The 27,904-nt window shown below is 39.2% G+C and overlaps 3 protein-coding genes across 4 annotated transcripts; all 3 read right to left on the bottom strand.

Annotated features, from left to right (window-relative positions):
• Positions 1-300: 300 nt before the first annotated feature.
• On the bottom strand, positions 301-8,453 carry LOC311047993 (uncharacterized protein). 2 transcript variants are annotated; one of them, XM_084060969.1, is made up of 12 exons: positions 8,356-8,453; positions 7,007-7,198; positions 6,185-6,242; positions 4,884-5,394; positions 4,321-4,445; positions 3,898-3,975; positions 3,164-3,250; positions 2,537-2,627; positions 1,930-2,033; positions 1,706-1,827; positions 1,487-1,586; positions 301-798 (listed from the first exon to the last, which is right to left on the bottom strand). In XM_084060969.1, exons 2-12 carry the CDS (start codon positions 7,144-7,146, stop codon positions 730-732), a joined length of 1,485 nt encoding a protein of 494 aa, XP_083917095.1. In that variant the 5' UTR covers positions 7,147-7,198; positions 8,356-8,453; the 3' UTR covers positions 301-729. The 2 variants fall into 2 exon arrangements, with proteins under 2 accessions (XP_083917095.1, XP_083917094.1); XM_084060968.1 differs by having other exon boundaries at positions 302-798; positions 3,164-3,256.
• A 2,968-nt stretch (positions 8,454-11,421) lies between these two features.
• On the bottom strand, positions 11,422-16,987 carry sycp3 (synaptonemal complex protein 3). The gene is made up of 9 exons (XM_084059199.1): positions 16,918-16,987; positions 16,098-16,248; positions 14,669-14,756; positions 14,143-14,177; positions 13,873-13,990; positions 12,937-13,036; positions 12,438-12,536; positions 11,892-11,996; positions 11,422-11,792 (listed from the first exon to the last, which is right to left on the bottom strand). The coding sequence occupies exons 2-9, from the start codon at positions 16,225-16,227 to the stop codon at positions 11,739-11,741; spliced, it is 729 nt and encodes a 242-aa protein (XP_083915325.1). The 5' UTR covers positions 16,228-16,248; positions 16,918-16,987; the 3' UTR covers positions 11,422-11,738.
• Positions 16,988-17,771: 784 nt separating this feature from the next.
• On the bottom strand, positions 17,772-26,893 carry actr6 (actin related protein 6). The gene is made up of 11 exons (XM_084059839.1): positions 26,752-26,893; positions 25,387-25,504; positions 23,945-24,013; positions 22,800-22,923; positions 21,778-21,913; positions 21,509-21,565; positions 21,210-21,308; positions 21,008-21,086; positions 19,944-20,115; positions 19,562-19,700; positions 17,772-19,051 (listed from the first exon to the last, which is right to left on the bottom strand). The coding sequence occupies exons 1-11, from the start codon at positions 26,817-26,819 to the stop codon at positions 18,922-18,924; spliced, it is 1,191 nt and encodes a 396-aa protein (XP_083915965.1). The 5' UTR covers positions 26,820-26,893; the 3' UTR covers positions 17,772-18,921.
• Positions 26,894-27,904: the final 1,011 nt, after the last annotated feature.

The raw sequence follows: 27,904 nt of genomic DNA, 5'->3' as shown, positions 1-27,904 counted from the left end.
CACATTTTAAAAGTTGTGAAATGGGACATTCTGCATAATGAGTACTTTCTACTTTTGGTACCAATACTTTTGTACTTTTACTCAAGTACATTTTGAATTACGTACTGTAATAGAGTATTTCTACATTGCAGTATATACTTTTAAGTAAAAAATCTGAGTACTTTTACAACCACTGTCAACACAGAATGTAGCTTCTATTCTCTCTCCAGACTACAGATTGTGATACAATATGGGAAACAATATGGGAAATTAACACACATGCATACACAAATAAAACAGAACATTTTTATTATGTAAAGAACATAAAATCAAATAAAAATAAAACTTCTTTTCACTCGACAGTGAGGAGATTCACCGGTGTGAGGTGCAGGCAGCATTGTCTTTTAAAATGCCTGTGTCCCCGACTGTGTGTGTGTGTGTGTGTGTGTGTGTGTGTGTGTGTAAATGTGACAGTCAGCAGAATGGAACGTTTTAAAAATGGAATGAATGGGAGCAACGCACACCATTAAAAATCCATGTCAGCCATTTTATAAAGCAGAATCAAGGCTGACAGGAAAACGGGAAAACAAGCCAAACATACACCAAATGAAATGAAAAGTAGACAAGTCCACAATCTCTGAACTCCTGTCGTGTTGAGACTGCAGGCAGAGAGACTGAGGTAGAGGCTCTACGACCAGTGGAATGAAGATAGACTGAGAGATCTCACTGTCAGTCAGTCTGAGGTAGGACTTATGCTTCACCGCCCTGAGACTCGCCTTCAGCCATGTTGCAGCGGCACACAGGACAGGTAGCGTTCACCTGTTGTTGAAAAAAAAAAAACAGAAAAGAAAGAAATACCACAAACCAATCAGTCCAAACACTGAAAATCAAATGAAATGATGTCAAATAGCAACTTTAGCATTTCCCCCCCTTTTTTAGCAAAATGTTGGCTAAAACATAAGTAATCAGTGGTCTAGGACAAGGGTTCCAAAACCTTTCAGGCTGCGACCCCCCAAAATAATCATATTTGAACTGGGGACCCCCCATCCTAACAAGCACTTGGCATTTTAGGCCTTACATATAGTTTGACTCGGTTACACAGATAAATTGTGTAAATAGACAAACTACAAACTCACGATGCCTTGCAGTGTGAGGCGTTGTGAGCTTGTAGTTCGGCTAGTTTTGTCAATGTCTACCCATTTCTTGGGTAATATTTGACAATTTGGTATTTAAAAGGTCTTAAAAGTAATTAAATTGTAACTTTAGAATTATGCAGATACCCTGTATGTTGGTATATTTACTGTTGAGTGAGAAAACAATGTTGCACATTTAGCTAATCATCTGGAGACTCAAACATCTGTATATAAATGACCAGTAAATAGTGGTCACAGTGTAGAGTGTTCCTGCAGGTTTATAGCAGCTAACTTCACTGTGCTAGATTTGGTCCATGGTCGTCTGAACCAGTGACACCAGTTCACCTCGATAGACTGAACAATCATCACTCTACCTTAAGCCATTTGTCAATACATCCCACGTGGTAGTCATGGAAACAGGACAGGATCCTGAGCTCTTCTCCACAGGTGTAATCACAGAAACAGATCTGACACCTGTCAATCAGTCAATTAGTGATTTTCATTCAAAATCTGTTTTACTTATAAACTGTTTACATCCAGGTAGACAGTGATACAAATTGACAGCAAGACAGGCAGACAGAGAGTAGACTGACCGTGTGTTTGCAGCGCTCTGAGCAGAGTCATATTTCTTGGTGGGGAACCTGTTGATCTCGCCCTTACTTAATGTCTTCTTTGCTACAACCGTCCCCTGTCTCTCCTCAAATTCCAATAGAGCCTGTAACACACAAACACACAATATTACAACAACATAACTATAAACTGTAGACCGTAGAGAGAATCAGTTCTATTGATAAGTCTAGGACAGAACACTCCTGACCTCGTAGTCGCTTCCAGGTAAATCGTCAAAGTACTGTGGAGCGCGGCCTCGCTGACGGGAACCTCTGCGGGAACCCCTTCCTCTACGCTGACCAGTCATTGCATCTGTACCACACACACACCAGAGAACGTTAGGACATTAACTAATCCTTTGTGGAAAAAATCTATTCCCTTTGTGAATACAGTTTGAACCAATGTATAAACTTGTTCTGTAGACTTCAATTCCCCCCCCCCCCAATGATCCGCACACACATGTAGTCCCTGTCATTGCTATACCCTACAGTTGCGTAATGTGGGAAGGTGGAGACAAGCATGCGTCTGTGATAAATGGTTAAGGAAAGCAAATGGCAAAATATAGGATACCAGGTCCCAGGCCACCCTTCTGAAAAGGTGCCCTGACCAACCTGTAGGAGTTTGACACGCGTTTTTGGAATATTGCAACATCAATATTATTAATACAATAATTCCCCACTCCTCTGGGTATTTCTTTTGTCACTGTAAAATATTTACAGATAACTTTTATTTTTGAACACTTCAAGATCTCAAGTGTGTGCACATGTGTGCTCCCTAAAGGAAGCTAATGTAATGGAATGACATCAGGGTCTTACCATTGTCTCCGTGCAGAAAAGGAGCAAGAGCAGCCATCTGGACAGCAGCTAACCAAGGTGGAGTCCAATCTGTGCTTGACAGCATACCAAACTAACCAGACAGAAAAACACATTAAACACAACATAGTCAATAGAATACCAATCCTAAAGACTGCTCAATAGAACACATTTCACAAAATGCACAATTAACAGTTTGACATTATCTCATTTATCTGGAGAGTTATTAGTTGGCCAAGAAAATTATATTTATATCCAGGTCAGTGAAAGGACAAAAACTATGAAATGGCACAAAGTCTCTCTGAGTGACAATGCCAGAACCTATAATGTTATAAAGCGTTTGTTCATATCTAGAAATGTACATTGGATTTAACATTACATTGAATAAAGTGTCCTTTTTAACAGCAATCCAATAACTCAAGACAAATGAGATAATAAATAATACATTTTATTTATAGGAGGCGTGTCTGAAGCCTGTCCTAGACGGGAGTCTCCAGACGCAAAAACAAATGATTTATAACGCACATTTTTGCAAACCTCAAAGTGCTAAATGTAATACTGATTAAGACTGTTAGCAGTTTTATCATCATGTGCGTTTTGTGAAATGAACCGTTAATGTTAAAGTCTTACCATGGGACTATGGTGGCTGCCATGGTAGTTGTGATGGTGATGTGGATGGCTCCTGGACGACTGAGCTTCCTGTTGATCCCTGTCAAACTGTTCCTATGGCAAAATATTTTACATAAATTATAGCATTATTAATATAAAGCCATATTATGTGTACAACCAGCACCTCTGACTGGTAGAACTTGCTGTTTAGCTACATGTTCATGATAGATACTGTAGGTCTAAGCCTAAATATTGTCCATCAGCGAGGAACAAGAATGAAATCCATTTATTCTCATGGTGATCTGATCACCAATGACCTGATCTCAAAATCATTTTTAGCACATAAACAAATTCAGACAAAAATATAATGACACTTGCTTATTACTGGTAATGTTAAATCCAGCTCAGTGAAATTAAAAACTAGAAATTCCTAAATTCTCAATGAGAATTTGTGCTTCACTATGAGCTCATAGATCTGATTTGTGAAAATCTTTGAATATATACATTTTTTAAAGCAAGTTTTTAAAACTCAAATCTTTGCTTCTGGGGGTCCCTAGAACAAAATATTTTGAGATGGGGTCCACGGCCAAATGCATACAATTTGTGTGTCCTTGATATGAAAAAGGATTGAGAACCACTGACATAGAAACAGAAAGTCTTTCAGAAAAAGGGAAAACGATTTTGAAGACATTTTTAGAATCTGTCTGGAGGTCTTAATGGGTTAAGAGATGTGAACAGGACAGAAAAAGCCTCACCATGTGGTTGTGGTGGTGGTGATGCTGGTGGCTCCTGGATGAAGACGGAGGTTCCTCTTGCTCCCTGTTAAACTGTTCCTAATGGCAACAGATTTGACACAATAAAAATTATATTTAAAGAAATTGTGAATTAGCCATACGATGTGTACAACTAGCACCTCTCACTTTCTAGAAACCTGTTAAAGTGTTAGTTTTTAATTCTGTCCTGCCAGCCTTGTCGTTATTATGTGACAACCTGGTCATTAATTTTAACACTACAACACAGATTATGGGTGATACTTTTTTTTGTCTTGCACCTGGGCCACGGATGTGCTTGCACTACCTTTTTCACACTGATCATTGCTAATGCCTCACTAGTCTCTGGAATTTACCCCGCTGAGTGTGATTTTGAGTAGAGGAGAAGAGTTGCCAGTGGCTTTGTACCTGCATTCGTCGGGCCATAACCTCGTCTTCCTCCATCTGAGCAATGCGAACCATGGCGTCATCTTCATTATCACTGCTGATGAGGATTTCTTCTGGAGGGGGCGGGGCTGATTGCTCTACAGAGACTGACAGAGGTACAAAGGATCAGTTTATGGAGCTAATACTGCACTGCTCTCCTTGCTGGTGAAAACATGTAACACCTGACCACATATCGCCAGATCATTTCACAAGAAATCTTTGAACTTCACAGTCACACTGAAGATGCACTTGTTTGCCATATACAAGCATAAACACAGACCGTTTTGATGGTCTATTGCTTCATTTTGGAAGGTTATAATGTTTGTTTGTTTTTTGTCATAATTTTAGTTAATGTTACCTTTAAAACAGTGTTTTTATGCTGGTGTACTTCTCTCTACTTGGCCCCTCCTTTTTTCCCCTCTAGACCAGATCACATTGTGAGCTTATATATCTGCCGTTTTTCCCAAAATGTTCACCTATTATGACATGCCCAGAATAGGGTCGCTTAGGGTTCATGTGACTAAGACGACATTGCTGTTGTGTACCTGCGGTTTCAGCGCCGAGCCAGGCCCTCTCCTCGGTTGTGAGGAATGACAGGGAGCCTACATCAGTCTCGCTGCTCCTCCTGTCCCGATTGGACTGGCCAGCGGCAGCGCCTGCCGGACCGCAGGGGTCAACCTCGACCACTTCGGTCTCCACAGACACCTCCTCCGACTCCGAGGTGGAGGCTGCTCCGTGAGTGGAGAACAGGGAAGATGAGACGGAACACGAGACGGAGAAAGAAGATGAGGAGGATGAAGATGTAGATGGCTGGCAAGGGTCCAGCCAGACATCCAGAAAACTGCTGTCTCTGTCTAGAGAAGAAGCAGGAACGAAGCCTGTAGTCTGTGAGGGGGCGCTGCTCTCCTCCTTCTGCCTCCCAGCAGGACTGACCTTCCTTCGCTTGGACTTGCGGGGAGATAGGCGTGGGGATGGAGGTTGAACCGCAGCCCGTAGACCCAGCCTTCGCTTGGACTGGCGGGGGCCGAGAGACGGGACTGGGAGTCGAATAGCAGCCTAAAGAGACACAAATATTTTGACTCAATAACTACAGTATATATATATATATACGTATATATATATATATATATATATATATATATATATATATATATATATATATATATATATATATATATATATATATATATATATACGTATATATATATATATACGTATATATATATATATATGTATATATATATATATATATATATATATATATATATATATATATATATATATATATATATATATATATATATATATATATATCGATATTTTGTGATGATATTGTGGGGGGGACAATTGTGCCATCACAAAAATAGTTAAAATAGTCAATGATCTACAAGCTCACAACACGTCACATGACATGGTGTGAGCTTGTAGATCTGCTATTCTCGCCAAATGTCCACCTATTACGTGCCCAGAAGAGGGATGCCAGGGGCTCCACACATATCCTATCCTGCCAATAAATGCTCAACAGCGTAGATTTGATACAGACTACTGTACGGATTCTTAGCCATGCTTCCCATCCTGTTGTATTTAAAGGCACTTGCTGCTTAACACATTTATTTTTGTTGATAACTGCACTGTTCAATTCCGATGTGGGTGATAAAATAACATTCCCTCTATCCTCAATGCTCCAGCAGACAGACAAACATGATGAATGAAAATAATCATATATGGTCATTAAAGAACTTTGCTTTTTCGCCTCTAAAAGGAAGACTGGACAATAGATCATAAATGGACAAATAAAAAATATATTTTGTTTTGAAAACTGTGTGAATACAGAGCCACTCCTTACCGCTTGAACATCCTCCTCAGTGCGACTATGATGCCTCCTCCTTCTCCTCACCTGAGGACTGCACTCACGCACACGCGCGAGCACACACACACACACAGTTAAAAACATTAACTTAAGAAACTATAAATCGATCATTTGTGATATTGTGAGGAGGACAATTGGTGCTTTCACAAAATACTCATACAATGACATTTTTGATAAATAATCATCAGTAATTAGCTGACTTAGCGACATAATGTAACTAAAGTAAAACATGGGTAAAGGCAAAACATTTAACTGCTAGAACAGCCGCTAACAAACCTATGTTTACTGCTTTGGAAATCATGTCACAGCTACAATATGAAGTACCACCCTAAAGATTTTGGATTGGTTCTGCGATTGTTTCAAGTTTCCACCGAGTTTTGACGACGAAAGTTGGAAAACTCATTGTCTTCAGTCTCTAGTTGAATGAAGCCGTAAGAGATTCATTTGTGAGACCCAAAAGACTAATCAATGTTTTAACTTTACAATCTTTAACCCACTAAAACAGGGAAAGCATCCGTGTCGTGGCCAGCATTTAGATCTAGAACAACAGATCTACAAGCTCAGCGCGTCACTTCGAGCTTGTATATCTGCTATTTTTGAACACTTTAGAAAAATCACAAATCTTCTCTTCTGTGGGGCCCTCCCTGGCACAAAACATTTTCAGATGGGGGGTCCGCAGCCAAATGCATATCAATTTAGGGGTCCTTGGCACAAAAAAGTAGAAGAACTTGTATTGAATTTGTAGAATCGGTTAAAAAATGAATGGGTTAAAAAAGGAAGACAGGTGAGTAAGTTTACCTGGGCGTCTCTGGGACGGCTGCTGAGACGATGGTACTGACACTGTGTTCAAACAGGTAAACACTGTCACTGAGACTGAATGCTTTGTTCAGACATCCAGGACTGTCCACCTCTGAGAAGCTATCTGAAGCGTCATCCATGTTGTTAATCTCAAACAGGCTCAGGATCAGGCCATATCCACACTAACAGAATCTGAGACAAGATCATAATACAATACATTCAATTGTTGATGCGATTACATTCATAATACTGGACATTAAACTGGAGTCATCATCTGAAACAAAAAGCATTAAATCACTGATTCTCATTCTCAAAGTGGCCAGGGGTCCTTGTTGAGGGTGTTCCAGTTCCAGTGGGGTACCCAGCTAAATGAACAGTTTAAACACTTCAAGCTCTTGTTTGTTTCAACTGTTTAGAAACTTACTGTATAAGGCCTACATTTTTCAGGTATTCGAAAATAGCAGCTGACGTTAGATTGGCTCATTTCGAAAAATGCAGACAACGCTTCTCTTATGAGAGAGACCATGCCATGTCACATATTTTCAAATACATGCAACATTACATACATATCGGGTCCTTCACAGTGGTGTAAAGTAACTAAGTACATGTACTACTGTACTCATTCTGAGCCATTTTTACTTTACTGGAGTATTTCCAATATTCAATAGCTTTACTTCTACTCCACTACATCTAGACTCGAGGCAAATGTAGTTTAGCGACTTAAGTTTAGTTACTTTGTATATTTTTATTATTACTACAAAACATGCATTAACCACTTCAGCCCTATATACATTTCTGGGTCTACAGGCTCACAATGCGTTTGTAGATCGAGACTGACCATTCTACTCACTCATTTGAATAGAGTAGAAAACTATAAAGAGCACTCAATGCAGTTTAAAGGGTGCACGGCTCACGAAGATTCACAGTAAGAAAAGTAAAGTACGTTAAAAGTACCAGAAGGATTCAGAAGGACTTCAAAAGTCAAACGGTAAAAGACAGTAAATAAAAAGGACGATGCACACAGCCTACTGCTTGTCTGCGAAAGCGAAAGCAACGTTACTTCTCTAGTATAATTATAGCAGCAATACAAACCAAGTAAAAAGACTTATCCGTAAAAAGATAATGGAGCAATTATAGTCAAAACTACTAACATTTATCTAGCTCTGGTCCAAAGAGCTATTGACCAGAGCTAACTCTAGTTACAAAACCATTTGCATGTAAACACTGAGGTAGTTTTACCTGTAGGCTGTTAAGACTGAACAGACAACGAAGCGACACAAACTAATATCAAAATAATAACATCCGTGAGAAGTAATAGTTACGATAAAATGTGGTCTTTGGGTTTTTACCTTCGTAACGATTCCGCAAAACAGTTGAAATGGTTACAACATTTTAAATCATCACAAAACAATTCATTGACCCGCCTGGGCAGCAGCACACACACAGGCCAGTGTTGCCAGGTTGCGCGAGAGAAACAAGCAACCGGGACTATGAAAAAAAACAAACCCAAAAGTAGTGAGCCCTTCGACATTGGCTATTTGAAAATAGCCATCTACAAGCACAGTCTATGTCTACAAGCCGAAGTCGAAGAAACACTGGTTTAAACAGCATTTAGGAAGCAAAATCAAATAAGCAACTACACTTTAGAAACAAGCCCCAAAAACGCAACACGCAAATACCAATATTTACAAGCAACTTTACAGAAGAACAAGCCCCAAGTCGCTTATAATGAGCGGACATGGCAACACGGACACAGGCACACAGCGACCATCTGACTTCCGCCTACGTCAAACATACATTTCCGGCCAGAAAATTCTTTTTTTTTTATTTGAAAAAAAAAAGCGTGGTGGAAAAAGTACTCACATTTTGTACTCAAGTAAAAGTAGCAATACTGTTGTATTCGTGGGCTATGATAGCTGGTAGTTGGGTTAGCACTCAGACATTGGTATACCGTAGCTGTAGAACACAACTCTCATAGACATATTTATGATTCTGACGTTTTCAATCTACGAGAGTTGTAGGGTTCATCCCCCATGGATACAGGGACTTTCAGCACTGTACCCCTCCAAACATGTACAAATTGAAAATAAAGGTGCTCATCCCCACGCGCCAAATGTTAACTCTCGCTACGGGGTAGTAGTTTAATGTAATAATCCATACATTTCAATAAAGAAGTGTTTTAATGCCGTCTGTGGCCGAACGCTATTTTTTCACCCTCGTTTACTTCCTGTTTACATTGAGTGTAATTACGGGTTTCACCAGATGGGGCGCGTCACTACCGCTCATTGGGAACTTCCGACAGAATCGGCCACAGACGGCATTAAAACACTTCTATATTGAAAGATATGGATTATTACATTAACCTACTACCCCGTAGCGAGAGTTAACATTTGGGCGTGGGGGTAAGCACCTTTATTTTCAATTTGTACATGTTTGGAGTGTCTACGGGGTATAGTGCTGAAAGTCCTGGGGGGTGAACCCTACAACTCTCGTAGATTGAAAACGTCAGAATCATAAATACGTCTACGAGAGTTGTATTCTACAGCTAGGTAGGTAAAAGTATTAGGACCAGGATCAAATGGATGGGTTTAAAAGTCTCTCATTTATTGCCGATGGCATACAGGTTGGACATGATGATGGATTGATGGAAACATGATGGCTATGGGAAAATACAAATGAAACAAACAATCAATAACCAAAATATGAACAAGTAAACAGGATTAAATCAGGAACAAACTATAACCACAAATGATAAATCGGTACTTACCAAAAAATAACTCAGGGATAATAAACACAGGAAAATAAATAAACTGGGAACAGAACACAAATGGCATATGTATCTCTCCAGGGAAGTGGCTGCATTAAAGGGCCCACTGTGATAATTGCCATCGAAATCAGGTGTGCAGTGTGACTAATCAGTCTCCTTCCACCTGGGACTGAGCATTAGGGGATTTTCTACAAATACCATAAATAATCTGTTACAAGTAAAAGTCCGGAATTCAAAATGTACTTGAGTAAAAGTACAAAAGTGCTCAGTGCTTAATGAGTCTTCCAGTTTAGTAGACCTTGTATTGCGAATTTGTACTTCCATGTACTGCTGTTCTTATGTCTTACTAAATAAAGTACATCAATCAATCACGTTAAAATATACTATCAATACTGAAAGTAAACTAAAAGTAAAAGTCCATTTGCAGTATGTCCCATTTGATTTCACACGTTTCCAAATGTTTAAAAATGCTTTGAAATAGCAGATCTACAAGCTCACAACGCCTCGCAAAGCAACATGTTGTGAGCTTGTAGATCGGCTGTTTCGAAGCAGCCTATATGCATAGGTCTGAAGTGGTTAATGCATGTTTTGTGATAATAATCGAAATCTACAAAGTTACTAGTAACTAACGTTTCATATAATTGTAGTGGAGTAAAAAGTACAGTATTTCGTATTTGCCTCTGAGATGTAGTGGAGTAGTTAAAGTATTGAAAACTGGAAATACTCCAGTAAAGTAACTCAAAAGTGTACTTAAGTACAGTACATGTACTTAGTTACTTTACACCACAATATACATACCCACCAAATGGTGACTACAGCCTCATTATAAATCCACTGTCCGCTGTCTACTCTTAAATTTCAGGTGATATATAATTATGTTCATATTTAGGCTACAGGTGATACGATGTACATTTGTAAGTATATTGACGGAATATACATTTTGATAAGTGCAGATGGCTAGAATCCATCTCATTAATGAACGTTTTTCTATGGTGTGGTCTGTTAATTGACAATTACTGTCATCTAGTGGTTGGATTGCAGAATGTCAGAGTGATTAAACAAAAGTATTATTTTATTCATGACAGTCAGCATTTTAACTGTCATGTCATTCACATTAAAGACTGCTCTTAACTTTACCCATACTGAACATGGCATCAGACAGTTCACAACTCAACACATGAAACATATGAAATATGAAATACTGAGAACATTTTCTCCCGTTGGGAGCGCATGCCCCTCTGGGTATGCAATACCTGTTGTACCTGTTCGGTCAGAGTCATTATTGCAGCACCCATTATCATTGTACTTGGAGGCCAGTCGGGTGATGATGATGATGATGATGATGTCAGTACTATCATGTCATATTGATGACATCACCGATCTCCATATGGGCATAAAAGGGACACAGACAGACAGAAAGATGTTTGGATTTTCAGTCTGACCGACCTCCCACTCAGCACAACACACCCTCGGATCTTCGGCCAATTTTGAAGTCTATCGGTCAGATGGTTCTCGAGATATGCCAGGGACAGGAAGACACACAAACAGATTCCAAGCATTTATAGATATTTAGGTTTTTATTGGTGTTATATACATTAATAAATTATAATATCATATATCTTTATTTGATACTTTTAGATTGTTTGCACAAGTTGCAGCTAAAATCAATCACATCCACAACCAATTTCAAATTCAAATGTCAGAACATTCATCAAAAGCTACTCCCTACATCCGAGAAACAGAAAAAAAGGGAAACAGGAAAACCTGCATAACGCATGAACTTTACAGTTGGGTCGTCAAATTAGGCTAACTAATCATGCAACTTTAGAGAACAGACATTACAAATTTTATTACAAAAAAAGCAGCAACAAAAACAATAACACAAGTACTGTGGTTTTGAGATGAGAGCTGTAACTGTGGAAAAACAGCGGTAACGGGCATCCTGTTGCCTCGGCGTGGTGCAGTCTAGAACAGCATGGAATGGAGTGATTTGCGAACAGTGGCCATCTCCTGTTGTTGCTGTGGAAATGAGAGAGCTGATAAATGTCCTGCTCACTCTAGATAAGAGAGTTTGTAGCTGTGTGTAATGTAATCTGTATGTCAGTATTTATTTCTCACTGTTTCCATGAGGATTTTCTTCTGCAGAGCGTGCATCTCTCTCTTCAGCTCCTGTTGAGCATCCTGAAGAAAGCCCTCATGGCTCTTGTCCAGATCCTCCACGTTCTAAAACACACGCACGCACGTGTGTGCGCGCGCACACACACACACACACACACACACACACACACACACACACACACACACACACACACACACACACGCATTTGACTGTTAGTCTCTAAACCAAAATGTAACACTTCTACTGTGTTACAAGCATAAATAAGTTGGAGATATCTAGAGGAAATATATATATATATATATATATATATATATATATATATATATATACAATATACAATATACGTAATATATAATATAAATAATGTATTTCCTCAACGCAATTGCACCTTGCCTGGATGGATTCACAGAATTGTGTTTATAACCAAAATCCTGTATACACACCCAGCGCCTATTATTTTTTTAACTTCTTTTGTTCTTATAAATGTCTTTTTATATTATCACAATGTGCTATAAAGGGTATGTAAACATGCCTCACATCCTTACCTTCACAAACTGTTCAAGCAACTCCTTGATGGCTTTCAATTTCTGGCTCTGGGCCAGTTTGGCCTGCTGGAGCAACTTCTGCTGCTGTCGGAACAGGTTCTATGGGAGGAACACGTTCAGGACAGGCAGGCTTGTCACTGAAATGTTGGCTGGTTCAATTTCCCATACAGACCGAAAACATATTTTTGGGGAAAGTGAAACTCTCTCCTCTCCATCACTAAATAACAGTCAATGTGTGCGTACCCTTTAGCAAAACACTTAACCCATAATCACTCAAAGGCTAGGTAATATATTGAATTATCATGTATGATAGATCATTATGTTTTAATATTTTCATAAAATATCAGACAAATTCAATAATAAAAGGTTAGGTGTGAGAAAATAATAAAATATCTCCTGTATTCTGTTCAAATGTGAGAAGATGTGGTTACAGGACAGTTTATCTAACAACAACATACAAACTGATAGAATAAATCATATTAGATGAGAGCAGTAATACATTGAGCTTCTCCTCTTGTTCGTCAGCCTTGTGAGCCTCAGTCTCCCAATGCTGTAGGACAGCAGAGAGTTGCTGGGAGTAATCCTGAGTCAGTTTGTTTCTGCAACATAACACAACACAACACAACAGGTTGACATTTCTATTATGTGCAATCTACAACTTCACCAAAATGCTAATGTTTGTCTTTGTTCCATAAATGAAAAGTAATGCTTTTGACTGCTGGGAAAACATATTAAAGTCCCAATCCACAACTTCAAAACAACACCATTCGTCCGCCCCGGTCTTGGATTGTACGTTTATTTGAAAAAGAAACCATGTAGTGGAGCTGTGGGTGTCACTAGTGTGAGGTGTGACCAGTAGAGAGTTATTGTCTGCTGGTGAAGCGATACAAAAAACTGTGTCTGCTGTAAATAAAATGTTTTATCATTATCCTACTATAATTCTAGTAACCTCTGTCTGTAGTGGGAGTAGGTGAGTACGTGAAGCTACCCGGTTCTCCTCAGTGGCTGGACCAATTGCTCTGATTTTGCACACAGCCATTGACCATTACCATCTGAACTTAACTGTGAAGCCCGTTTTTCAATTTCATCAAATCTCAGCTTCTTATTAGCGTTTATGTGTCAAAGAATGTCGCCTCCCGGGTTGCCAGATCATGTGCGCATATCCCCCCACGGATGCGTCGACCGGGTATGGTCTAGTACTTCAAATTACCACAGGACATAGGGATTGGGCCTTTAAGTAATTTCAAGATGTCAGTTTAGTTCTCGATAACTTGTGATTCACATCCCATCAAACACAATTTAAAACATAATGACTTTATTTCACTAAAATGTCATTGACTGCGTTGATTAATCTAATAATTGCAATGAGATTATTAACTCAATCTATCAGGCAATCAGTCAACTATTTGGTCAGCCAATTGTACTTGTACTAGACCTCTGTGTATGCTGGGCGTTCCAGAGTTGTTCCAGTTTCTGTTGACTTCCCTTCAGAGAGTTCTTGGTGAGAACCTCCACCCGCTTCTTCTTGGCCTGCATTGCCTTACTGATGTCAGCTACATGACAGGAAAAGTCCATCATCTTCATATAAAAACTTACAATATAGATATAGTATATATATATATATATATATATATATATATATATATATATATAGAGAGAGAGAGAGAGAGAGAGAGAGAGAGAGATGTATTGTCCTGGTACACACCTCCAAACCTCTCCAGCATGGATTGGACTTCATTCCTTCAGAGGTGAAATGGGAGAAGAGTTCAATATATATTAACATTTTGAGGGGTACCGACATCATATTCAGATTTTCATTGAGGGGGTTCCAGGGGACCCCCAGCTAAATTAATTAAAGTTAAAAACCAAATGGACACTTTCAGATCCTGAAAGTGCACAAATGGAACCACATTGATCCTGGCATGTCCATTTGGTTCCATTTTTACACTCTCACTCTCACTAAAGTGTGTAGATTTCAAATAGGTTTCAAATGATTGATGTTTGAGCATCTGGCTGCAGGATACTCCCAACAACATTAGAATAATCTTCCAGTTCCTGGATCTACATTGATTACACTCAATTTCTTGTATTATACTCCACACAATATTCCTGTGATTCAAGAAAGAAACATAGAAGGAATAAGTAACAGAACCCAAATAGATACAAGACTTTTTTTCAGATTTTTAAATGACCCTATGTTCATATTAGAAATATAATTTTAGAATACATACCCGACCCCACAAGGCAACTCCACCTCATCCTCCTCCTCAAAATCAGCTGATCTCTTCTTCCCCACCTTGTCAGGAACTGGAGTTTCATCTGGGTGATGACAATTTACAAAAAGACTAAGACTATAATGATACCACCCACGGCTGTAAAAAAAAACATTTGGCCTATCTTCATAATCAAAATGTTTTTGCATTTTTTTTTGCATTTCTGACTTACTTAATACGACAGACCATGAAAAGATGGTAAATCTAAGCTGCGATCAGCAACTTAATTTAGTGAATAAAACGTTTAACAAGTCTGTATGTAGACCAGGGTTTCTCAAAGTTTCAACTTTCAGCACTTACACTTACACCCTCTATACAGTAGGCCTACTTAGAAAAACAGACCTGAGTTGCACTGTACTAGGTGCATTCTTTTTCGAGTACACCAAATTTCTTCTACAAGCTCACAGAGAGCTTGTGGATTGGCTATTTTTGGCGAATGTTACCCCCAGAATAAGGATGCTGGGGTTCAAGTGGTTAAATGTGAAGTACATTTTGAATTCCGGACTTTTACTTACAGAGTATTTCTACATTGCAATATTGATACTTTTACTTGAGTACTGGGGGTCCAACCGGGACCCCCACTACATGTTCTATGAAATTGTGTTGCAGATTAAACTTTTTCATAGATTTCATAGATAGCTTCATAGACTTGTTTGACAGCACTGTCATCAGTTTATGTTGGATTCATGTTAATGTGTATTTTCAGACATTTAACCACTTACACCCTCATTACTTTGTCAACTTGATCTGCTCTTTTTTCTCTCTACACCAAACCTCTTTGCCGAAAACGCATTGCATCGAGGCGTTGTGAGCTTGTAGATCTGCTATTTTTGGCTAAAGTTCTCTTCAGTATAGGAATGCTAGGGTTCAAGAAGTAGTTAATGTAAAAAAAAAACCTCCTATCACACAAAGATTTGATGGACCCCCTGTAGTTACTCTGAGGACCCCCCTGGGGCATTGGTTCTCAAAGTGGGGTCCGGGGACCCCCAGGCAACGCGTCCTTGGGGGGTTCCAGGGGGTCCCCAGCAAAATGTGTTAATATGGCATCACAATAATGTTAACCACTTTAACCTTTTATACTTTGGCTATTCAAAAATAGCAGATATACAATAGCACCGAGTGCCGCGTTATATGAGCTTGTAGATCTGCTATTTGTTTTTATTGTGAAAATGTGTGCAAACCTTTGAATATATATATTTTTAAAGCATTTGTAACTCAGATCTTTGCTTCTGGGGGTCCCTGGAACAAAATATTTTGAAATGGGGGGGTCCGCAGCCAAATACATATCATTTTGGGGGTCCTTGACATGAAAACGTTTGAGAACCACTGCCCTAAGGGGTCCCGGACCCCCTGTTGAAGACCCCTAAAGTAAACCATTATATCTTACCATGTCTGCTGCTGTAGTCTATGATGTCATCCTTTCCTTTTTCCAGAGCAAAGTCAAAGAGTTTGGAGTCTGACTTCTTCTCTTCTGAGTGTTTGGCTTTCCTGGGTTGTTTCCCTCTAGCTGACGACATGTTGTAAAATGTCCTTTTTACCTGGAGAAATAAAGTTCACGTTAATTACAACCTGCTTACATACAACCAGTGGTGGAAGAAGTACTAAAATGTTTTACTTAAATAAAGTATCAATACCACAATATAGAAATACTCTGAGTAAACGTTTGGTTTTCAAAGTTTACAAGTTGAGTGAAAGTACAAAAGTAGTGGCATCAAAATGTACTTAAAAGTACCAAAAGTAAAAGTACTCATAATGCAGAATGTCCCACTTCAGGTTTTCAAACTCTTTTGAAAATAGCGTTGCTACACCAAAATCTACAAAGTAATTAGTAGCCTAACTAAATTTTTCAAATAAAAGTAGTGGAGAACAATATTTGCCTCTGAGATGTATGGAGTAGAAGTAAAAGTACTGAAAATTGGAAATACTCCAGTAAATTAAAACAAACACTTCAAAATTGCCCTTAAGTACAGTACTTGAGTAAATGTACTTAGTTACTTCACACCATTGCTGGTTACAACAAGGTTAGCAGTAGTTAGCTAGTTTTTAACTTTACAACTTCACGTTCACTCACTGTGCTTTAGTTAATGTTATCTCCTGGCTTAAGTTAGTTTACCAAGTAGGCTATGCTATTATTTGATGGTGTTTTTCGTTGAGTTCTTGAGTATAAAGCCTTCGAATACTAGTTTAATTCATTAAGATATACTTACTCTGTTAGTAATGAATATAAACGAAAGCAATTTTCAAAAAAGCGGGAGAGTGCGTCGTGACTGGACTGTATCCCATAGACTGGAAGGGCACGGTCCTTCCAGTATATGGGATACAGTCCAGTCACGACTGTGTGCCGTTGATTGGCTGATGGGTTGCCCGGGAGATGGAGGCTCTTTAATAAAACATTTTAGAATTACTGAGCAGCGGTGGAAAAAGTATACATTTTTTTACACAAGTAAAATCATCAATACTGCAATGTAGAAATACTCTTACAAGTAAGAGTATTTCCAGTCCAGAATTAAACATTGAGTAAAAGTACAAAAGTATTGGTATCAAAATGTAGACCTATTTGAAGTACCAAAAGTAGAAAGTACTCATTGTGCAGAACGTCCCATTTCACAAGTTTACAAATGCATACAAATCAATTGAAAATATATAGGACTGCAGTGGTTACTGTATTGTAGTGGATAGAAGTAAAAGTACTGAAAATTGGAAATACTCCAGTAAAGTAAGAATTCCTCAAAAGTGTACTAAGTACAGTACTTGAGTAAATATACATAGTTACTTTACACCACTGTTACTGAGTTTACACACAGATTTGTAATCTGATCCAGTTATATTGATCTACCTACTACTTAACTTTTTTTATTGTATAAATACTGCAACTATAATGAATCTGTTACAAATTAAAAAATAATAGCCTATTGTGGGGGGAAAATTGCTTTCGATTTTCAATGCTTAGATGAGATGGAGGGGATGGAGAGTTCCCTTTCATAAAAAACTATAACAGCAGATGTGATAAATGTGAGTTTTTAAGTACACTTCTTAATTACAGACACTTTTATATGAAAAACTTTATTATAAAAATAAATCAAACCAGATGTAAAAAACAAAACAAAACCGCATCCAACAGCAAGGAGAGACATTATCAGAGACATAATTGGACAGATGACAATCCTGTGATTCAAAAAAGATCATGGAAAAGAGCAGGTGAAAGAACCAGAATAGACAAAACACAACAAACAAGGATTAAGAGGGTTCAGGAAGGGTTTGGATTAACAGGAATCAGTCGTATTAGAGATTCTGCCGTCCATAAGAAGTTGGTCTACTCGTAGCCAACTGGATGACCAGGCCAGGCGTTCCCTCAAACACAACTGGCTGTGTTCAAGGGAGGGAAGCCGCGCAGGAACTGTGGAGGGAGGGTCATCTCTGTTGCTGCACTAGTGACTCCTACAGGCTGGTCAGGGCAGCTGTTCAGAAAGGAGCAGAACCAGGTTGCATAGTGTGTTCTATGCACGTTATTATCTCCCAGGGAAACTCCTCAGGCCAAGTGGTAACTGGCAACTTCATGTGTGTTGGAGCGGAGGAGAGATGCTCGTCTCTAAAATGACCAACTGCAGGTGTTAGAAGTGACAGGGACTGTATGTACGGTACTACGGATACAAGAAGAGTGGGCACAAAGGAAGAGTGGGCACCTCGATGTAAAATGTACTATTTTGTCCAAAATGTTAAAGAATGAAGAGAATTAAAAACGGTCTAAAGTAATGTAAAGTATACATGATGTGAACATGCTCGGTACATCATTATCAGACTTAAATTTACCCTTCAAGTTCTTGTTTATGCCCAAAATGATTGGATAAACAGGTCTTGTAGCAATTTGTAGCAATTGTAGAAATATTAGGCCTTAATTGTCAAATGTTCAATCATGTTCTAATCATGTATACTTTAGATTACTTAAGACCGTTTTCCAAATATTAACGTGAACATTTTGGACCAAATAGCCAATTTTACAGTGAGGTGCCCACTCCTTCCTTAGTGCCCACTTTTCCTGTTACCATATGTACACATGAGGGGACATTTGTTGGGAATTGGCATAATATCTACATTGGGAGAAAAGGGAAGAAAAACATTTCAACAGACAAATGTAAGGGGCAGAGCAGAGGACTAAATGACCCCTGATACTGCGTTGAACCCGGTGTCAAGTCAGTTACGTTGCTGCACTGTCAGATATCAAACTTCTCTTCACAGATGAAATGTCCGTTCTCTTCGTAGTCGTCGCGGGTCACGATCATCTCATCATAGTCTGGGTTGTCTGCCAGCAGCTTCCCTCCCTCCCAGGAGAATGTTATGGGACTGGAACACAATGACACATAGTAGAGTAGAGTAGAAGACAGAACAGAAGTGTAGTGAAAGGTTTTGGTGAACTGAACTGTTATTTTACCCATGATCCACCTGAATTTCTTTTTACACACAATACATCTGAACTGTATTTTAAGTTACATTTTAAGCTAAAGTGGAACTGATTCTTGAATGGAGGCAAAATACAGTACAGTACAAAATACAGTATGTCACAACCTGCAGAATGTAGATAAACTACATTCTGCAGGTTGTGACATACTGTATTTTGTTGTAATTATGTGTGCTGCTTTACATCACTGTACAGAGTATGAAACAACTCAAGTTATGGCTAACTTATGAGAGAGTAAAACATGCAACAGAACAAGAGAACTGTAAGCTCGTAGACTCGTAAGCTTGTTATGTACTGGCTGATACCTCAGTATAAAGTACTTTAAAATAAAGCTTTTAAGACACCTAGCACTGTAGTAAGTAGACAGACAGACAGAGACAGGCAGAAAAACTTACTTTTCAGGCAGTAGTACATTTACTTTGTACTCAGTAGGAGCAAGAGCTCTGACCTCGGTATAAACTCTGTCTCTAAAACCAGGAAACAACGTGTTTCCTCCTGTTAACGCAATGTTCTGGTAGAAGTGAGGATGCATCTCTGAAACACACAAAACACGCATATCAAGTTTATAATCGACCTCAACACCAACACACACTGTTTGTCTGTGTTTCAGTGAAATTATTTAACACTCACTTCAGACAGAATCTTTTTATTGATAAAGGAATTATAGCAATAAACATGGATGGAAATGTCTTTGTAGAATAAATAATCATGGACAAGGTTATTATTAGTAATAGCAGCAGCAGCAGCAGCAGTAGTAACAGGATTAGTAGTATTAACCTTCAGGCATCATGTGGATGGAGTGTACTATAGCCTCAGGTATTCCCATCTCCTGCAGACCGATGTCTGAGGGCTGAAACAACATCTCAGGAACCGCAAACCTCTCGTTGGCCAGGCGCAGAATCTGTTCTCCTGACTTATACTTCCCTGTGTACACCATCTCCTCCCGTGGCTGAAACATAACAAACACTTTCTTTTAACCGTTTTAAATAAGAATTTAAGGGTGTGCCGCCAGTGCATGACCAGATAGTGCATTGACTACTACATCATCACAAATTCCCAGGTTTGAGTCCTGGGTTGCATGTCCCTTTCCACTCTTTGTTCTGTTTCCTGTCTCTCCAATGTCAAATGTAGATAAAGCAAAAACTATATTTAAATAAGGAAGCATTTCACTACATTAATACATCTGACCTGTATGTTATGTCCCTGCCTTCAATGTAACTGAATTATGGATGACAAATGTATAGTTTTGCAACCGTTGTTTTTATTTAAATTTTAAGTGATTCAGCACATTGCCTGCGCTGCTGTGGCATTTGAGCACTTTGTCATCGTCCTTCTTTGTGAAATGGTCCCAAACTCTGCTATGCTTTGAGCATTTCATTTCACACCTGCGGCTGCCTGGCACCTGAGCATGGGTCCTGCAACATTGTTGAGTTTGTGTATGTTCCAAGCAGCAACACTGCCCACATAGAAAGATGCCACGTTTGTCCCTTCAGGGGTAAGGCCTGTGCAATAGGGCAAGTGGAAGTTGGTGTTCCGATATGCAGAGTGGCAGCATTATTTGGTGTCAGCCCTGGTACCATTTCAAAACTTAGGACCAAGTTTCGTGAGACTGGTGAAGTCAAACACAGTGGCCGTCCCAGGAAGACAACACCCCAAGAAGACAACACCCCAAGAAGACTGGTTGCTTCAATGAGGAAGCATAGGCTTTCTTCCAAAGATTTACAGGCAAGATTTGCACAACGGTACCACAGACAGATCTCTGTAAAAGACCCATGCTCACACACCTGTGACTGGTCTGCCACACAACTGTCAGCAGGTATGCGTCAGTATGCGATTCCTACCTTACAGAATCCTTTCTTGATGGAGCTGAAGTCTGGTAGAACATAATCTCTCATCACAGAATTCTCCTCTCCTTTTAACCTTAAACACAAAACATACAAATTAAACTTTTCCCTACATAACATGCAGTAGATAATTCAATGACACACCACCACTATACAATACAGCTCAGGGTAGAGAGAGAGAGAGAGAGGCATGTCTTACTGAGCGATCTCCATGTCTTTGAAGAACTGCTGGGAAACGTAACTAACATCCTCCTTCACCTGATTTATTACATGAGTCTCATCCATTACATGGAGCTGCCTGAAGGAGAGGAGAGAGAAGGTGAAACAGAAAGGGGAAAGTAGAAGAATAGAAGGTAAAGAAGAAATGTTAACAGAAAAGAGGAGTGGACCTCCCAAGACCAGACAAAACAACATAATCATAATCGACAAGTTAACAGCCAATCATTTAGAACGAAGAAAGGACAGCGGAAGCTGTCCAACAGAGTGACAGTCGTTTACCGATACGAGATGATTTCCTTCAAATGATTGGTTAGCAGCTTCCCACCAACGTTTATCCTGAAACATAAAACACACCCAAATAAACCCTTTGTTTCTACAATTATGGATCTAATTATCATTATTACTTATAATAATAGTAGTATCAATGTTATTAATAGCAGACAGTAGCAGTACTACTTTTTTTATAGTATAAAAAGTATTGATTACTATAGTGGCAGCAGTAAAGTACTATAATTATTGCCATTATTGTTGGTCATTGTTATTTTTACCTGATTACTCCTTCCTTCATTATCTTGCCGCGGCAGTAGGGGGCGATGTGGGTAAATGAAAAGCCAGAGTCAACAACAAGACAGCAGACTTCTGATGTATGTGACAGGAAGTAGTGATGGGCGCTAAGAGAACCAGCTGGAAGACAAACAGTTGTTACACCCCCATTAATGATTACTATACACACTGAAAAACAACGTCCAAAACAAACCTTAAAAAACGAAATTCTAACTGCTGTTTTTTCCCTTTTCTCCCCAATTTAGTCGTTAAACCAATTAATTCCTCCCGCATTCCACATTGCCACTGCTGTTGTACCCTACTGGCTCACCTGCCAGTGAGGAGCCCCCACTGGGAGGACGTAGAGAGCCTTCATCCTATTCCTCCCTCTCAACATTCCCCGATGACAGGCACTGACCCAGCCCATAGGAGTATATAGATAAATAACATCCTTCTCGCCTGGCTCCCCTCCCATGTGTTCGTATAGAGTAGAAGACGCTCAGTCTCAGACCCCTTGACTCCGTGGTGGTGGGCAGGTACTTTACTCCTGCGGCACTAATGTAGCCTGGCGTAGACAGACTATATCCATTTTTTTTTTCACTCGCAGATTCGTCTGGTCCCAGGCTAGCACTCATGCTCCCTGGCTGGTATTAGTTATTCGATTGGCACTATACTAGCATGCTGCACTCAAAAAGTATCAAATGGGTTACTATTACTGATATTTACTGTGATAGTTGTATATATGTACCCGTTGTGTGAGTGTTATGTTTTAAATGCTTTTCAAGGTTCATCTGGTTTGGCCCACCACCATATGTATTTGACAGTGGTGATTCTGGTATGTAAAACTCAACATTGAAAGAATTGATGAAATCTTCATCATAACCGTTCAGCATGGTGGAAACAACTTGGAAAATAGGGCTCAAGTTGAACAAAAGTAAATAAATGACTGACTTATCTGGCGTGCATTTTTGATGTAATATACAAGAACAATGTGCTGCATTTGACAAAAGTTGAAAGTTAAACAGACCATTGATCCTGAGAGCCGACTGGAACTGATACTCCTCAAAAAGAATCTCATTCATAGATTCCTGGATGGACGAGAAGTTAAAATACGGCTCTGTGATCACAATACTGCACTCTGCAAAGTCCACCTGGATAAGATAAGAGAAGCATCCAATCAATGATACGAATGAGGTTTGAGAGCAGTAATATAGTTTGTGTAGTGTTTTATAGACATTGTCCCCACAGCATACAATGATGAGCCCATGAGGAAGACACCAGAGCATGTGAGAGGGGTGGAGCAGGCAGATTCTGAATGGAGCGTGGAGCGGGTCGAAGAGAAAGTCTTTTAACCCCTGCTCCATTTGCACTCCAGTGCCACTGATACCATGAGTTTGAATCATGCCTGCCTGGTCTACAATGCAATCTGTGTAAGAGCTAAGATTCTGCCCGGACCTGAGAGTAGGAATCCTACAGCCCCTCGTTGGGCTGGTCTCGTGGTCAGATATAAGCTACTTGTTTGAGCCTTCATAATAAAATAATGTGAAGGGTGCCCCATAGCCTAGCTCAACTCGTTCATTAAGGCTGTGCTCAGGCCATTTTTTAAATGAATAGATCAGGCTTGGGTCAGAGTCAGTCTTATTAAACCTCTCTCCTTTTATTGATAACGAAAGGAGAGGAGTTCAATGAGCCCGGATTACGTTGGTAACTCTCGTCTTCGAGGCCTGACAGTTGGGAGTGAAAATGTGTTGATCTGATGGCTGCGACGCACGGCGCTCGCAACACAAAATAAACAGTGAAAGAGGCTCATATAAGGCTCATTATAATACAAGTATACCAACACAGTTCAATGGATATTAAGTTTTCTGGGGATCACATAACTTGGCTTTATTCTCTAGTCTACTGTATGCCATGGCATTGCATCTGTAATGGATGGTACCCTATTCATATGTGTAGCATTTACACACCTGTATTGATGTCCGTGCAAAATAGCCTCCATAACACTCTTATCACTCTGTAAACATTTACGCTTATATTTACTAATGCCAAATAAGAAGTTGAACCACTGAAGCCCGGTCTGTTATACTTTATTTTCAAAAATAGCAGATCTACAGGCTCTTAGCGTCTTGTGTTACTGTAGCTTTACTACCGCAGAAAAATAGAAGTCATCACCTTAAACATCTCCTTCCCAAACAGATGGTCCCACACTTTCCTCTGTACGTCCCAGTTCACCAGATACCCCTGTACATAACAGCAACACACAACACCACAAAGAAAAAAACCCCAACATAAACAAAAATTCAACATGCAACAATACAAATACAGCACATCAGTACAACAATACAACCACAGACACAACTGTGCCAATAATAAAGTTTGTTCCGAATCTTCCGATATAGTCAGGGGATATTAGCAGAATATTTTCCAATCTTGGAATAAATTCTTTACCAAAAAAAATCTTCACCAATGTGTTTGTAAAGGTGTCTAGTAACACATCTCACAAAGACTGAAATGCAGTCCCCCTAGGAGAATTTTTGACAGCTCCTTAAAGTTGGGGTACCCACCATAACCTTGGTTAAAAAAATAATAATAATAATTCTGTTTTAAGTAGCATGTGAGGGGTCAAACTAGGGTGTTTTTATGATTCTGAATCCATTGCAAGCATTTGTTTTGCACCAAAACCATTCCTTGGGCTAAAAACGGCCATAGCCATCCTTTTCCAGGTATACTTTTTGTGTAAAAAGCCCATTGAGATCTGATACCAGTATCTGAAAATACTGGGCGCTACAACCTAAAATGATGGCATCGGCGAGTATGCCAGTCAGATACCATGTCATTTTTATCACATGATGATATGTCATTTACAGTCATCAATTATTTTGTATTTTGAATGCTTCAGTTTACTGTTTTATACTCTTACTGTACTATTTACATGATTATTTTACCATTATTAGTCCTAGATCAGTGGTTCTCAAACTTTTTGATTTCAAGGACCCCCATAACTCTGAGAGTGTACAAATGGAACCAAATGGACCCGTAAGAGTCTACTTGGTTCCATTCAGAGTTACAAACCTGTAAGGGTCCATTTGGAACCCCCTCAAGGAACTCAGAGTCCCTGGACCCTAGCCTGATTATCAGCCTGAAGCTGCGTGGAGCTTCAGTCTGACATTGGCTGCAGTGTCCGCGATTACCAGGGGGAGGGGATTCAAATTTCCATAAACCAATCACAAGAGATCCACGGATCCGCCTACATCTGACGTCATCACACAGCTTGTTTTAGCAGATATTCGCTGATTGGCTTGTCGTTAGACCACTCCCACCTCCGACTCTGATTTGACAGGTTTTTCTTCGACCGTGAAAAGCCATAGGCTCACATTATGACACCAGACCAAGAGGAGCAGTCCACTCAGAGAGTGGGCGGGGTCTATGGTCTGGAACCAGGCTACCTGGACCCCACTTTGAGAACCACTGTCCTAGATTATTTTAAAACACTGGTATCGGATCGGTATCACGACAGATTTTTTTTTCTCTATCTCTACCCAATAAAGACAAAAACATGTGAAGACAGCTCCACTTCACAGGATGACTGAACTGAATGAATAGGAACTAGTGACCTTTTGGTAAGGCAAGATGTAGAATAAGCCAGATGGGTCTTTGATCTCGTCCAGTTGGTTGGCTGTGAACGTCTTCAGTCTGTTTGTCTTGGAGCGAAACTGACAGTTTGGGACCACACTGTGACAGAGCGAGAGAGGCGTTAATACAGTTCATTAGTGCATTATTAAAACATTATCAGTATACTTTTAAGAACGTTTTCATACCAAATTGGCCAAATTGTCAAATATTACGTAAGAAAGGGGCAAACATTGTGAAAATAGCTGATCTACAAGCTCACAACGCCTCGCAGTGCGAGGCGTTGTGAGCTTGTAGTCTGGCTATTTTCACAATATTTATCTGTGGAACCGAGTCAAACTAAATGTAATACCTACAATTCCAAGTGCTTGTCAGAGTGGGGGGTCCCCAGTTCACTCAAATATGATTATCTATTTTTTTATTGTGAGTTTGTGACGTGATTTGGTCAAATATCATCTGTCATTTGGTCCAGAATTCCATAACTGTCTACTGTATGTATTGATTGATTGACAGAATACTTTATTAGACATAAATGCAAACAGCACGTGGTACAATCAGACATTTGGGCTAAAAGGATAACACAAAAATGTCCTGGGGACTTCCCATTGTGGTCCTATGATATAGAGATAACAGTGAAACTTTGATCAAATCAAACATCCCTTCTTCCACATTTCCTCGTAGTTGTACAGGTGGTGTCCCCGGACTGAGAACCACGTAAAGAATAAAGCATTACTTCAATCATGTTCCACTTAAGTTACTAAAAGGCAAAAGCCCATGTAATACTAGTATTACATAACGTGGCTAACCTGCTACCACTACTGAAAACAAACCGATACTCAATAATTATTTAATTTATGTTATATTAAGTGGTGTAAAGTAACTAAGTACATTTACGTAAGTACTGTAACTACTGTAACTTGAGGTACTTTTACTTTACTGGAGTATTTCACATTTTCTGTACTTTTACTTCTACTCCACTGCATCTCAGAGGCAAATATTGTACTTTTACTCCACTACAATTATTTTAAAACTTTAGACATTTTATGCATTTCAAAACTTGTGAAATGGGACATTCTGCATAATAAGTTATAATAACTTACTACTTTTGGTACTTTAAGTATATTTTGATACCAATACTTTTGTACTTTTATTCAAGTACATTTTCTGGACTTTAGTTGTACTTTTACATTGCAGTATTGATACTTTTACTTAAGTAAAAAAAATGTAGTACTTTTTCCACCACTGATCTGATATTGCACTGCTTAAATTTCCCAGTAGCTTTTAGCTTCGTAAATCACGTGTGAAAGGTGCGATTAAAACAATATACCGCTGACATTTAACATTGTTACCTGACTTTCTGGTGACTGTATCCTATCTTAGCTGTATACGCGCCGTTGTCCAGAACTAATGTGGTCATTTTTATATTCTTTTTATCAAGCAAAACACCAAAATGTAAACAATGTAAACACAGCTACAGACATGCAGCGCAACTCTTCACTTCCGCCCAGTGTTGCCAGATTGCGTGGGAGAAATAAGCAACCAGGTCTATCAAAACAAGCCCAAAAGAAGCAACTATTTGCCACATGAGCACGTTAAACCTATATGCATTGGCAATTTGAAAATAGCAAGCTCACGGCTATTTGAAAATAGATTTTACAAGGAACTTTACAGGAAAAAGAAGCCCAAAGTCGCTTATAATAAGCGGATATGGCAACCCTGGTTTTGGACCAATCAAGAGCCTAGATTTCAGTCCGCCTAGAAAAAGACCCCCAATGAAACCTGTCAACCACGAACAGTTCCGCTCTTTATTATCATAAATATACACTGAAAAGTACAGGGATTTTATTATTAGTCCTAATCATATTATAATATAATGATAATTAGTGTGAATTCGTTCACTTATTTGGTAATTATGTATAATGTCATTACAGTACAGTGTATTGACTATAGTCAGAACATAGATGTAGGATTTCTCTCTTGTATTCTTTCTTTTTGATTAGCATATTAAAATACTGTGGGATGTCAGTAATAGTAATATAGATGCTAAGATGCTGCCCTGCTATTGATTGTACAGGCATCGATGTGTGCATAGTGTTTGTTTAGCCATTCATCTTATATATCACAACCACAACATCAAAGCACTGTGCTTCTATAACATTGCTAGAGGGCCTGTGGAAATGTCAGTAAGTCAGCCATGTTAATGTGTTAATAAATTCACACTTCCAAAATCAAAGACGACATATTGCCCTGCATGCTCTGAAACATTTTTATCCACGGTGTTGAATAGCTGAATAGTTGACCTGTTTGTGGTTTCTCTCTGTCTTTCTCTCTCTAAATACAGCAGTGTCTTTGCCTCTACCACCAGGATACATGAGAGGACCTTTCATGGTGGCTCTACAAAATCATGGCCTCAGGTCGATGCCTGCTAGCTTCCTCCAACCTTCGCCGGTCAACAAGCCAGGTAGCAGACTGAGAGTTACTGTATCACTACTGAATATCATT

This window comes from Gymnoscopelus microlampas (genome assembly GCF_963454915.1).
Source record: "Gymnoscopelus microlampas genome assembly, chromosome: 6".
Lineage (NCBI taxonomy): Eukaryota > Metazoa > Chordata > Actinopteri > Myctophiformes > Myctophidae > Gymnoscopelus > Gymnoscopelus microlampas.
This window is presented reverse-complemented; position numbering and strand designations above follow the sequence as displayed.